The following is a 15,031-nucleotide window of genomic DNA, read 5'->3' on the forward strand; positions in this document are numbered from 1 at the left end:
TTGCATAGAGAGAGATATTTTCAAAAGTGGGGAAAAGTAAGCAAGAAAAGTTACCACTGTTGTGACGTAGAAGTAAGTCTCAACCCTCTCCAAATGTTCTTGCTCTGCCAAAGGGCATCCACACAGACTCAGTGGGATGGAACTGTCTAAAGAAGATGGATGGAGGCCAAAACAATATCTGAAGCTATTAGAGAGGACAGAAAGATGCATTTGGGAAATAGCGAGGGTTTGATATCAGAAAGATATTAAAAAGCTGTACTATGACTGAAGGGCTTAGAAGGAGGACCAAGCTGCTCAGGACAGCAGTTTGAGCTGCTGCTACAGCTACCTGGCAAGGATTCTGGAGTTATAATTTGCACAGTCTTTTGCAGGCAGATATGAGCTTATTTTGCACGAGCTGACCAGAAGCCATTCTGCTATGACAGCATCCCATCAAGCGCTTGGTAGTAAGCCTTGCTGCAAAGCAGTGTGTATTCCATCAGGCAACGTACCCTTCTCACGTGGCCCCAGTCCTCAGGCTGACCCAGAGTGCAGGCTACAGTAAGCTCACATCAGTTTGCAAATGGGCGTGCACGTACACTCACAAGAAAAAAAAAGAAAGAAGAAAGATTTCAAGACCAGTGTGCAATGAATCCATCAACTAAGAGGTAGGAAAAACTGAAGTTTGCAGGATCAAGGATGAGCACTGGTCTCTGAGAAGAAGTTGAGAAAAATTAACAGAAAGTTGGAGCTTATGGTGAGGGGAGATCAACACCGGACATGCTCACTCAGAGAGGGGACATTGTGAAGCCCCAGATTTGTAACAGAAGTTTCTTTCAGAGGCAGCTCTTTAACTGAGACACATTAAATACTGGAAATGTGAGACTTTTAATACAGTAACAACTTCTGTCACCTCCTAGCAATTATGGAAACTTTTCGTTGGTAGTGATTTGAATGCAATGCAACACAATTATATCATAAACTCTTTTCAAAAAAAGTCAAAACAACTCAGGTACAAACACCTGGCTTTGGTCACATACCCCAAGATAGCTGGTATTCACAAACTCACACCCGAGTCGAAGTCCAATACTCCAGTACTGCATTTAGTTCCATATTTGAAATATGGAAGTTATTATCTCCTAGCTTTCATTCTCTTCTGATTGCATATAAACTGTCAATAATATCTATTGCTTTTCCCCTTAACTTTTCAAATATAACTTTGGAAAGGGAGACATTTCATTTGATGAAAGAGCACAAAGACAAAAAGGTGCTTGGTACAGATACATAAAAAATATTGCTATTTTACTTTGCCTCCTATCACTTTCTTTTTTGTTTAGCTCTTTAATGTATATCTGCTTTGGATGCAGCATACAACATAGACTGCCTTACTGACACATACTATTCACTATATTATTTTCTGTAATGTATGTAAAAATATTAACTAATCTATTTTCATGTCTCTGGGATAGATTACAGATTATTTTCTCCAATATAGCTAGAGAAAAAAAAATCTAGACTTAAAACAACCTGCCTATTATCTCAAAACATTTCATGAAAATGATATGCATTAGAATTCAGAAATTGCTATGACTCCACCTTTTAGTAAGATCTTGTCAGAACTGAAACTCTTCTTACACATTCTACTTTCATTCTCACATTTACAGTAACTTTTAGGAATGGACAGATTAAATTGCACATATTAATATAAATGCATCTTTGCATTGCATATACAAGTTTGGCATAGAAACACAAACATAACTAGTTATCATATTTGCTAAGGATCTATTTAAGTCTTTTGGTTGAAAAATGTTAAATTGCATGCTTTCTTATTGAAATTCTCATCTTCCCAGAGCATAAAAAAAATCTACTTTATATATTTATCATAACTCCAGCAATGGCATCTGGAACTTTAGGACATGTTACTTCTTGTGAGCATCATTATTTTTTGTACTGATTAAATTGGATGTAATAGTGAGAACATATCAACTTTATTCAAGCAGTTGAGGAAACAGGACAAATCTACAAGGGAGAAAATATTTGTAATATACAAGCTTGGATGAAAACGGCTAAGACAAGAAAAACAGAAAAACCCCAACAGCCCTTCTAAGGATTGTTTTTAATGACTGGAAGCTTGTATGCTAATTGATTTCCAACTTTAGGTTTACATCACTGAAAGTCATCATCTTTGATGACCGACAAACCAATTATTTAGTTTATAGATGACTAAGAATGAGGAATACCAATTCAAACAAAAACAAGATGATTAAGGTAGAGCAAAGGTTTTGAAGTACTCACCTTAGGCACCCAGTGGCATTGCGCAGCACCTGTGATGAATGGAGCTGTATTTTATGATCATCCTGGAGCGGAGAGTTTTCCCATCCAGAGTGAGGGATGATCACTGCATTGGTCAACACTGCAAGGGCATCCTGGATGATTGGCATTTTCAGTGCATCACAGGAGGATAGATTCCAGAGAACTCCTACAAAAAGTAAAATGACTAATAATTAACACTTCTCCAAAAGAAGTTTGAATGTTTTTTTTTGTTTTAAAAAACCCAATCCAAACCAATATATTTCACGGCACTGATGTGTTTAATTTAGCCGTTTCTGTCAAAAATAAAACAGACTACATTGTCGATGGGGCTGAATGACACCTGCAAACTTTTGCAGTGGGAATACAACTTTAAATAGGAAACATGTAGTCACAGCAGCACTGGAAATTTCTCAGAGCACTGCCTAAAAACTGAGCAGCTGGTTATGATAGAGGCCTATGCAGGCTGTAAAGCACACATGGAATGAAGGGGTATTACAAGGAATATTTTAGGGCTTGGTCTTCAGATATCTTCCTTCTAAGTAAAATTAATAAAAACCAGTAGCAGAAAACAGGATCTAATTTACACTAAAATTTTCACTGTTGATAGGTACACATTGAGAGAACAAAACCTCAGCCTTGTGATCTTCACTGTAATGGAAGTAACTGTCTAGGCTTGTTAGTACTTCAAGCAAAAATAATTTCTCCACAATCTGATACAGTAGTACTTTCAGCAAGTAATATTATATTTTGTACATATTTAGCTACACAAAGTTAGAGAACACTGTAATTTTTACATGGAAACAGCAAGCTTAATGGTGCAACTAACAAGGAGATTTACTGGAGTTTAAAAAAACCAAAATCTCTTCCGTTTCAACTTGTAATGTGCCAAAGAAAAAGAAGAGAAATCAAGAGCCAAAGTTTTCTAAGAACATCTGCAAAGATCAAGGTCACTGCAATTGTGCCACATACAAGGAAGGCAAGAAATTGTTAGGAGCAAAAGACACACTGCTTTCCATTCCCATATTTACGTATTTGTGGTTTTGCAGGAAAAGCACAGGTGACTTTTGTGCTGTGCCAAGCGCCTGCTGCTGCCGGGCAGCTCTTATTGCTGGGGGAAGCTGGAGGACAATTTGCTGTCCTAAAGAACCAGTGGTCTTTATTTTAGCTCAGCACCCTTCCAGGAGTAGCTGGAAGAGGAAGCTTGCCTCATCATGCCCCTTCCCTTGCCAACATGCATCCTCTTTGGTAGAATCTAATCCTACTCCTCCCTACTCTCCTTCCCAAAGGACAGTAGCCTGGCCTCACATCTGACCTTGAGTGGCAAAATTGAGCTTTGGTTTTATAACTACCAAAGTTTTCAACCAAAAAAGAATTACTACCTTCATCATCATTGTATATAGGTTACAAATACAAACACTACAAAAAATCCAAGTGAGTGTTGTGGGAGGAAAATGCTGAAGGAAGGCCTTAGGAACACAGATTCAGATATTTATAAATACAAGCAGCAAGAACACTACTTGCTCGAGATTTTCCTTAGCATTCTTTGCTTTGACAGAGCAGTGCAATTAACAGGAATCAACTTACATTTTTGGATTTCCCTTTAAAATTAATTGCCTCTATGGACAGACTTTCCGTTATACCATTTCATGTTTAAATTATTTTATATGTAACTGCCTGCAAAGGTAGTTACACAGTTTAACATAAAATTTTGATCAGTATGCTAGTAAAAAAATCCATTAGCATGATCTGCATGAGGCAGACCAACTTTAGCTACCGACAAAAAAAAAAAAAACAGAAATAAGAAAAATGTTCATTTAAATAATGTTCATTTTTTCATTATGAATTACTGCTTTAAAGGGAAAAGAGTCTGTTTGAATTCTGTTCTGAAATTCTATCTTTATAAAAAGGAATTCCATATTTAAAGGAATAAAGACCTTCATAAAGATATTTATACTTGCTTTTCTATGTGTTCTTACTCTTGGCAAGCTTTAATGGCACATCTACTGTTCTTGAAATACTTGGCATTTTTCTGGGTTTTGTCAGTAAAAACAACAATACCTTGCCTTCTTTTTTTTACATTTATCTAGACAGGTGTAAATGATGTGCATGGTATAAAAGCAGAGAATCAGAATGCAAATCTTTCCCCCTTTAAGGTTCCATTTAGTTCTTATGCAAGACAATGCGCTGTAACTTTGTGAAAAAGTCCTATTTAAAAGTGAAGCAGAAGAGAGTGTTTTGATGGCAACAAAACAATACTTTGGGTTTCAAGAAGTAGTCATGAACTGGAAAAGCAGAAAAGAATACAAAACAAGCAAACATAAGAGCCCGGTCTAGTAAAATGCTTAAATACATGTATGCCAAAACTATTTTCTATTCACTTCAGGTTCTTGCTAATTTAAAGTAAACTCATATAAACATCACAGTAGTCAGCAATAGTTGAGACTAGAAATATTCTTTAAACCCCCTTTCTCTCTGATTTCTCTAACTGGAAAATTAAACCTTCACAGCAAGAGGATGATGGGGTCATCAGGCTAAAATGGCTTTATACCTTCTCCTAAAACGATTTTAAATCACGGCAGAAGCGAGCAAAATTTAAGTCAAGGCAGAAGCATTGCCCAGTAAGCCTGATGCCTTCTTCCAAATTTTTACTCCTCACAGTTTTAAACAGTGAGATAATCCTCTTCCACCCCAGAACAATGTGTTTTATCGAATTGTGAGACTGAATACTACCAACCACATGAACCAAAAATTTTCTACTGACATGTTAAAATTTATTCTTACAAGCAGTGCAGTCTGCTACATGCTGAGGTTAGCATTCTACACACCTTCTTGTAACCTTCTTAATTAGGAATTTAAAATTATGAAAGGGCACTGGCAATTCACTTCTCACTGTTTTTGCTGAGGATAACCTGGAGCTACATTTGTGTGGGGTCTGAGAAGAAGATCCATTGCCTGGACTTTACAAGAGGGAATAACAATAAAATAAATCCTTTACCTGATACATCTTCCATTACAGAGACACCTTTTCACCACATGATTCCAAACATATTTTCCAAGCGTCTATTCATGACATGCCCTTTAGGGTTACGGTAAGAAGCTCCAGAATACTCTGAAAGCCCTGCTTGAACTGGGTTTCTGAGCACAAGAAGAAACACTGCAATTGCCTCAGAGGTGCCTTGACTGACCCCTGGAGAATCTGCATTGTCGTCAGCTGCTCACAGGAAGGTAAGGGACTGGACTCACCAGTGGCTGATGCCAAAAAGTGGGATCCACCCAACAACGTAACAGTCCAACTCAACTGTTTACCATCCATAGACTGACTCTTGTGAGAGGTATGAAATAAAGAACTAATCAGTGCTGAACATCTCTTAATCACTTTCATTCATATCTTATCTCCTTCTTGCTTTTAAAGCTTGGAGGCATTCAGATTAATCATTTTGTGTCCCTGTTTTCAGATCACTTTTTGGTTATATTGGAACACTTCTGGAAAGACAAAAGCAGTTCTACCAGACTGAACAAGTCTTTTTGCAGGTTGAGGTTTTTCACCCTTACATATAAAAAGTGGAAATACAGTGAAAAAGTATCTTGCAATCACATTTTAAATTTAAAACTGAGAAGAAACTGGTATTGAAAATATTCAGTTGATTCCAGTTAGAAGATGCATTTTGGGTCTGAGTATTAGTCTAGCAGACATCAGAAGAAGGATTCTTAGAGAAGACTACAGGAATGCTTATTCTGGAGATCTTACTGCATCAAATTGCATCTTCTGGAGCAGTTTATCAGAGGCCATGCAACTGCTATGGTCAATGGGTTGCTCAATTTATTGGAGCAGTCAGAGTGAAAACCCCATATCTCCAAATCAGACTGGAGCTCAAACTTGTGCTGATTAAACACTTCAGTGCATTTTTATGCTGGTGTTTTAGTTAGGAACTGGTATATGTATATCTATAGTCAGATACAACTCAAGCCACATGCTATCTTATAAGTCACATGCTGTCCTTATAAGCCACATGCTATCCTTATTCCATTCAAAGTTAAGAAAATAGACATCAAAGACATCTATGCAAAAAATACTATCATAACAAGAGAACATATGCAAAACCAGGCAAGTCTAAACAACCATTTAGCTCATGATTCAATGTGACCTCAAATTATGACATATATAAAAAACAAACCACTCAGAACAACTTAGACTACAAATACAAATGGAAACCAAGAAACTGAAGAGTCATCTTTTCCAAAAAGCATTGCCCCTGCCACTATGTTTTTAAAAATAAATCATATGGTAAAAAGATTGTAAGTAAACAAATACTGTTTGGAGAAATGAGACTTTGATTCTTCTGAATATGGGATGTTTAAGTCAACTTTCAATTATATTAAGATTTTGCTTATTTCATATTCTCTGTAAAAATAAAAATCCAGAAGTATTCTAATACATCCAGGTTCTCCTCTTCCATGATAATTTAATAGTTTGGTCATGGAGTGATGCAGAAAACCATTTGATAGTGCTGAGAGTCTGCATCCCAGAAATAGAGACCAAAGCATTGGCAGGCATTTTTGTTTATGTGCTGAAGGCACAGAAATACTACTGGCAGTTTCCCTTATGAACATGACAATTAAGATTGAAATCTGAGTGCTAAATACCCTGCACAGAAGCCAAGGACAAGGGATCTTTTGCTGGAATCCTTAGGAAAAGCAACTTCTACCCCAAGCTCCCAAGTGTTAGAAAAGTCATTTGCTGGCTGCTGCTTGGAGCCCCTGCTGTAATTGCAAGGCTGCTCTGCAGAGCTGGATCTGCTCCCTGGCAGCAGATGTGGGCTCCTGATAGATTACAGCAGTTCTGCTGCAGAGATGCTGAATATCAGCCACAACATTTCTTAATACAAAGTGCAGTAAGACTTCACAACCAGCTCAACTGTCAAGGTGAGAAACTGGCTCAGTAACAGACTTTCTGTAGGAAAGAAAAAGTGGGTGATTTGAAAAGCTCTGGCACTTGAACAACACAAAGCTTAGAAGGAATCTCCTTAAAAGCACGCTGTGAAAGTCAGTTTAAAATTGGCATAACAGATGAGAACTTTCACCAATTTTCTTGAAATATTTATCTGGTTTGTGAATGAGTGCCTATGCATACCTTGCTGTAATTCACTGGTTGACAGGCACAGAGGTGGTTTGCTATCTGTGTATAAGGTGATGTAGGAAAAGTCTGCACTAAGAAATACTGTTTCAGTAAAAGCCATGAGCAGGCAGGAGCTTATGGAATGCTAAGCAAAGTTGCAGTAGTAATTTTTTTTGCCTTTTCATCCACTCATAGCCTTACAAGGGAAAAGCTTCATCAGAGGAGAAGGATTATTATGGTGTGTTTTCTTTTATCGCAAAAATACAGCTGATCGTGACTACATAAATGTACAAGACTACATAGAGTATAAAAAGTATAAATATTTCCTCTGAAAAACTACTCCTTCCTTTCTCAATTGCAGCTCTTTCCATTCCAAATTTACATACTAGATTTTATTAAAACAAAAAGGAGGGGCCAATTTTAGCATTGATTAAGACCAAGTTCCACCCAAATGGGATTGCATTAACAAAAGAGTCTGTATTTCTCTCATGGGACTAAATTTTGACCTAAGGTTGCTCCTCTTTTTCTGCTGTACACTGCAAATTAACACATAACTGTGGAAGGGAAGAAGTGTAAGCCAAGAATGTTAGAGAGTTATTAGCCTTCATGTTAAACAGTAGAGGAAATACTAGAAGAGTTGACCAAGATTACTGTGGAAAGATCAGTGGTTTCTGCTTAACTTCCCTTCCTGGCTGAGGAAATTCAATGAGTCCTGTTAAACACTGAAGCCAAACCAAAACCAATTCATTCTAAGTGACAGAAACACAGAAAAAATATATCAACTGCTTTCAAAAAAGGTTTATCCTAACACATGACTAATAGCAATGTAATTTCAAATTAAGTACTTTATTAGAAAACACGGGAATCTAACAAGGATGGATATATATGAATGGCAAGATGGTTTTCAGTGCTTACACCTGTATTAGTACCCAAAATCAAAACATATGTTTGATAACAGACCCTAATACAGAGAATAAAAATGTTGTAACTAAAGCTGAACGTTAAGTTACAGCTCTAAATACCAAACTCCTTTCTAAAAAGAACCAGTTAGAAAGTTAGTCCTATCTATAAAGTTGCATCTATGTGCAAAATGAAAGGCTCGGTGTATAGTTGCTAAACAAGAAAAAAGGAAACATTTACTAATCAAATTGTTGCCTAAGAACAAGAACACTGTAAATAACATTAAATGTAAATAACATTTGGGAGGGAAGAAGGGAAGTTGGCCTTTGAACTTAAAAACAACAAATAAAATTTTAAAAAATAAATAAAAAAAAAACAATTACTGGGCATAGTGAAAACAGTAATTTGACCACAGAATGAACATATTTCACCATAACCTCACACTTTTATTTTGTAAATGAAAAGTGAAATATTCCGATCATTTTCTAAACAAAAAACTATTTTCAAAATAAGATTAAGGTACTTGGTGTGGCAAATCTCAAACATTTCAAACTACAAAGTTGTTTTAAACTGCAAGCATTTTAATACTCCATCATTCAGGCAGGCCCATCAAAATTATATGTCCAGCTGACTTCTTCCAAAGAATTACTACTTGCTGAAAAAGTTCAATGCAGCTCTTATGTCAAGCCATATGCTGCAACAGATGTCCTCTATTTATCACACCAGATTACCCTGTTTGATATTTTCTCTTAAATTTAAAATTTGACTGAAGTAAAAAAAGAAAAAAAAATTATGTAGTATATTAACAAGCAAATTATGAAATCAGTTTCACCGGTCCATGAATTGAAACATGAGCAAAACTTGAATGTATTTTCCATAAAAAATGCATCTCGCTGTACAAGAGAAAAATCGTTACTTCCCACTTAGAGAGAAAAGGAGAGCAACAAGGGACCACCTTGGGTTTTGTGTTGGTACTGAGGGTGGTAAATGCAGGACAAGTGAGTGTGAATTTGCTTGGGAAATAGGGAGGACGAAGCAGGCTCTGATGGGAAAATGGATGAAACCACCCCCAAGCAGACTGGTAAGAGAGAGGAGAGGGACTCCCCTACCAGGAGCATCGCACTGCTCCCAGCAGAGACCTCAGCACCCAGTGACTTGTTCTCCTCTGCCACATTCACCTCCAGGGAAACAGGCACTGCAAGCCTGAGGAAGGTTTTGTATTGCTGTGTAACAGTACATTCCCTTCTACCTATAAAAATCCTTTGGATTTAACACCTTACACGATAAATCAGTGCCCCAGCCTGTTGCTAAGAAAGCAGGGCATAAGATTTGAGAAAGTATCTATTTTAACACATCTCCTTATTTAACTGGGAGCAGCAGGGGGTGAAGAAGTTAATCTGATGATTCAGAAAAAAGTTGAGAATAACTCTTCATGAAGACAACAGATTCTATCAGTGGGTTTTCCCATTTTCAGAGCCAAAATAGTGACAGCATATTGAGAAAGGGGGCAAAGATTGTTTTATAATTAGACAGTGATGTTGTAATAGATATGGTATAAAATGATCCAGTTGAACTGTCAACATTGTTTGCCTAAGTGTTATTTGATAAGACAGCATCATTTCTGAAGAAAAATTACACAATTTATTAAATTACTTTTAGATTTGCTGGTACATATGAACTATAAATAGGATGTGTTTTGAATGACTCTGGAATTTCTTGAAGATGTCACAGTCTATAGGCTGGAAATCAGTTTCCCAACATCATATGAGTGTAAACTGTAAAACCTTTTACCTTCCTGTTTTGCAAGGAAAATGACTACAAAGATTTGGTATTTTGGTGAGTTGCTCCACACTGGGTTCATAAGAAAACTTCATAAAATGACAATTAATTCTGCTCTGAATTTGTCTGAAAATCACTTCCACATTTCCAGAAATGATGGCAGTATTTTCTGTAGGTGATGCTAAAATCTGAAATTTAAACTCTGCCACACTGTAGAATCATACTGTAAAGTACAACACACAGCTGTGCCTGGCCATAGCACATCCACTGACTATGAAATGTCAGCCTATTAGTCTGGAGAATTACAAACAGTACAAAATACAAGTTTTAAGTATTTTATGAAAATTATGATGATGCAATCGTGATTTTTGGAGACTATCTGTAAAACCTTAAAGTAACTGATGACTGGGGTGGAAAAACAGAGTTGCCATGCAGTCCACTAACCTTGCCACAGGGTTTGTACTACCTTGGTGGAGCTGTTTGAAGTTGCGTTGGAGCACTTGGACCTTCAGTGAAATTAACTTGAGCAGCTGCTTCTACAGACCACATACCTTCATATATTTTGCTTTTGCTTAGCTTTGATAAAGGTCTGTATTTAGCCAAATTTTATCAAGATAGCAGTAACAAGTAGTATTTCGGAGTTTAACAAACCCTTGGTTTTCTTTTGTTCCCCCACAAGATTTAGATGTAATGGTATAAAATGATTAACTAGCCTGTGCAACGTTTTGGCTGTGAGATTAAACACATTGTTTCAAAAGCAAGCTGAGACTTGCAGGGGATTTGACTGAGTTAGGCATTTTTATTTTAATTCTCAGTGGCTCACAGAACTCAGGGTAGAGGTTGAAGTGAGGAAGTTTGCTTAAAATTATCTCAAGCAAAAGGAGGGAGTCAAATTACTATGTAACCTCTGTGAACTTGAAAGGCTCTTGAATAAAGAAATACTGAAGAAACTACAATATGTAATTCCTTGCTCAGCCACTGGCTTGGATCCAGAGTAAACAGACAGGAATTTTCATTACACAAATAATCTTCTTTATGTTGAAAACAACTTTTATTTAAGACACCTAATTAGAAGTAAATTACTTCATAAGCTTTAATCAACTTTTAAAATTGATTGTGGTAGGATATTGTACTTGCAATTACATCCATTTAAGCAGGGAGTAGGAAAGGTCTGTTAGAGCTAATACCCTTTAAATCTCCATTTTGAATAAAAATAATTTTTAAAGTACAAGCAAACTTTAGTGCCCAGGTGAGTAAATTTGAAATTTGTTAATCTTATCCTAAATCTTTTGTCAGAAAAATAATTCAAGTATGTAAGGCACCTGCCTTTGTGCTTGGCAGAGTTCCTCAAAACACTTGTTTGAAGTTACTAAAGAGAATTCGCTTAAGTGCAGAGCAGACACTAAGCAAGAAATGAATGAACATATTTTCCTGCCAAAATCAAAATCATCACTTCTGAAAGCAGCGTTCTGGGCTAGCAGTTATCTAACTCCATGCTTAACCTTTCTAATTTCCTTGATTTGACAGGACACAGATAATAGTGGCAGAGGAGCTGCATCGTAAGAGGCACTTGTGTACTTTCTGCATTTAGCCCCTATCTCCATTTTCTTTTACTACATAGAGTTATGGGCCTCAAAGAATATTTGGCAGTCTTGTTCCCTTAGCTAAGCATATACTGACCCATGACTATGTCAACCTTGTAGCAGCAGTCTTAGAGCATGATTATGCCATCATGACAATTTAAACACACATATATGGCTTTTCATGTTGTCTGGTTGAAAAGCTTGTGATAGGCAGGATATGTACCTGAACCTAAACATGTATTTTTATAATCTGATTTTCAGTTTGTGTAATGCTGAAATAATCTCTTTGGTTCCAAGAGCAAGCCACTTTGTACATTTCTCTTCCTACCTATCTTTTTACATTACATATCAAAAACTGCTAATTAATTAGGCCTTTCTCTGGTCAGGTTTCCTTATACTTGCATTGCTCCATTATAAAATTTGAATACAGTTAAGAAATGGGATACTTAGTATGAGCAATACCAGAGCCACACCTAATATAAACCAGCAAAGGAAAAGGGATATAATAGAGATTTAAGGAACTACATCAAGGTGAAATACCGTAAGAATACAGAACTCATAGAAGAGTTTGGTTCTTCTTTACTTAAGGCTGCAGGAAAGTAATCTCAGAATGGGATAAAAGAGCTTTTATCCATGTTCAAGTCAAATTTCCAGAGAGCATTAAGGTTACAAATAGGTGCCACCTCCAAATGCATGTTTATATCACAATAAAATTTCACATCTGTGTTTACACACTCCAGTAACTAAGGTAATGTCAAGGGCACTTTTGCAGAAAACTATTAAATTATTAAATTAAACTGCTTCAAGATCCTAAGTACTAAACAGTCAAACCTTTGCCATAGTATCATTAAATAAGATTGAGTATACAAAAAATCACAAGTGGAATACCTTACAAAGTCCAATTAGAAAATAACATTACAAATAGGAAACGATTGTAGGCATGTGACTTTGACTTTGGGAACCCCCAACAGAAGAACTGCCATTGTATTAGGAAGTTAAAAATTCTAAATAATTGGCCAGAATTACTTTAAAAAATGAAATCCAATTAAATCTTCCACTGAAGTGAGCTTAAAAATCCATTTAAATAGAATACTCCCTTAATCATGATTTACATATCACTGCAGACTCACTAACTTACAACTACACAGATTAGCAAAGGCAGATGCAGGGCTCAAAGTGGCCTTCTGGAGCGACCTGACCAATCTGTCAATAATTTATGCACATGCTAATAATCAGCATGCAATCAAAAGGAGGTTTCACCTGCAGTACTTAACTCAGACCAGACAGATCTAAGGTGCACAGCATGTAATTGCTTTCAGTGACACTGAGAGATTATCCATAAGGTTATAAACTCTTCCTTATAAACATATGGCAGCTACTACACTGAAACAGGACTATGTAATAAAATTGCATAACATGGGATGAAAACAGGGAACCAACTAGGCCAAAACACAAACTGGCCACAGCTGAAATTAAAGACAACACTAATGAATACTGGAATCCAAAGTCTGGGAAGTAAATGAAATTTCTCCCTGTCCAGCTTGACTGTGGGCTAAGGACACTGGGAGACCTAGTGCTTCTTTGAAAGAAACATGTTGCACACAGTATCTTGTAATGATTTGTAGGAATGGAATATATGACATTTGATTCACGTAATAAAAATGTGAATGAAATACACAGAGCCAGTATCTACCTATCCATATTTAGTATATATGTATAGTGTTAGACAGCCTCTGCTTTATAATTTTTTTATGTGATAATTTTAAAAATTTATATACTTTCAGTAGACAATAGTTAAATCTCTGACACTTTACTGTCAACCAAAATGAGCAGTAGACTGGCTGCTAGCACAGGAAAAAACAATTTCTCCTGACTTTATTTATAGCTGCAGCTCTTTATCATCATGTTCTTTCTAAAAGTGGATTATCCACTTTTACCTTTCAATCAGAAATGGTATTTACAGATTTTAAACAGGTGATGCAGACATACAAGGGTCTGCTTTAAAAGGAGTCTTTTTAATCCAGCTACATCATTGTTCATAGACAGAAAATGTCTTTCTAGCTGTGAAGGATCTTGTTTGTCAAAACTGAGAATAGCAGTTTAAATAATTCCATCTGAGACAGGTACCCAGTTAACCAATCAAGATGATGGAAGAAGGAGCAAGCATAAGTTGAATCACAGAATGGTCTGAGTTGGAAAGGATCTAGCAACAGCTGCTTGACCTCATCTTTTGCACAAGGCATCCATGGGATTCCGCTGTTATCCTTGCTAAAATGTCAGATTTTTCCATGTATTTTTTTTCCCTGACAGTAAAACAAGTACAAAAAATTATACTATAGAATTTTGTGGAAGGGTTCATAATTAACTTCTTAAAGGCAAGAAAATCAGAAATCAGTTACTCATTGTCATTATTACCAAGTGGAAACATTTCTTTCTACCATCTGCAGGATCTGTGCTAATTCTGTACTGTGTTCCTCTCTATTTATATTTATTAGAAAAGTGTTAACATTTAATTATTTTAAAATAGAAGGTTTTTATTTTTTCCTGTTAACAGGTGCTACTGTGGAAACTGGCAGCACAGTGCTGGGGTAAAAGATGGCTATGTTAAGTGTGGTACATTCAGCTTACACCTATTCATTTTCATTTACAGACTTACATTGTGATTCAGGTTTTCCTTGAGTCTCTGGAAATTACCAGAGGCTGTAGGCCATGCCAACATCTCTATTTCTATCAGAGTATTTCACTTTTGCACAAATGTATATATTCATGGGTATACCTAATTTTATCCATGTTCTTCTAGTAAAAACCTGTAACTGTGGAAGTGTTTCTGTATGAATAATCTTTCCATATCTTAGGAAGTATTTCCTGGGCATTAACATCATTTAATTTCCTAACAGCCAGGCAGCACACTTCCCTCAGAGCTTCTTCATGGGAGCCTGCACTGAAACCATTTCCTTGACATAAGACAAGCCTAGAAGCTCTAACACTTTGCTATAAGGTTATGTTCGTGCAGTCCAAAAATTTGAGCATGGTAAGGTTTTCCAGTATTAGCCCAAGACCTCTGCTGCTGTGGAGGAGAAAGACGAGATAAGGGGAAAAGTGAAAAAATTCTGTTTTGGAGAGATTATGGCAGAAAGAAATCTCCGGAAAAAAGCACAAGCCACAAATGGTGCCAAAGGCAATCCTGACAATCAAGGAGCTACTGGACTAGAAAGCTGGTCTGCAGGTTTAAATACCCTTCGAAAACCAGTCTTGAGATTGCCAGAAATTGAAGTTATAATCTACTTAGAAAAGACCAACAAGAAGGAAGAGAATGTGCATGTTTGAGGAAGAAACTAATATTAGAACTTTCACTCTGCTG

General features: G+C 36.5%; 1 protein-coding gene across 7 annotated transcripts in view; it reads right to left on the reverse strand.

Moving 5' to 3' along the window:
• CTNND2 (catenin delta 2) overlaps positions 1 to 15,031 on the reverse strand; it is a 638,637-nt gene that overhangs the window by 123,966 nt on the left and 499,640 nt on the right. For all 7 annotated transcript variants that reach the window (XM_068196795.1, XM_068196789.1, XM_068196805.1 and 4 more), the window contains one exon: positions 2,275 to 2,458. In XM_068196795.1, the coding sequence (XP_068052896.1) occupies positions 2,275 to 2,458 (184 nt within the window). The remainder of the gene's footprint in view (positions 1 to 2,274; positions 2,459 to 15,031) is intronic.

Source organism: Anomalospiza imberbis, chromosome 1, assembly GCF_031753505.1.
Source record: "Anomalospiza imberbis isolate Cuckoo-Finch-1a 21T00152 chromosome 1, ASM3175350v1, whole genome shotgun sequence".
NCBI lineage: Eukaryota > Metazoa > Chordata > Aves > Passeriformes > Viduidae > Anomalospiza > Anomalospiza imberbis.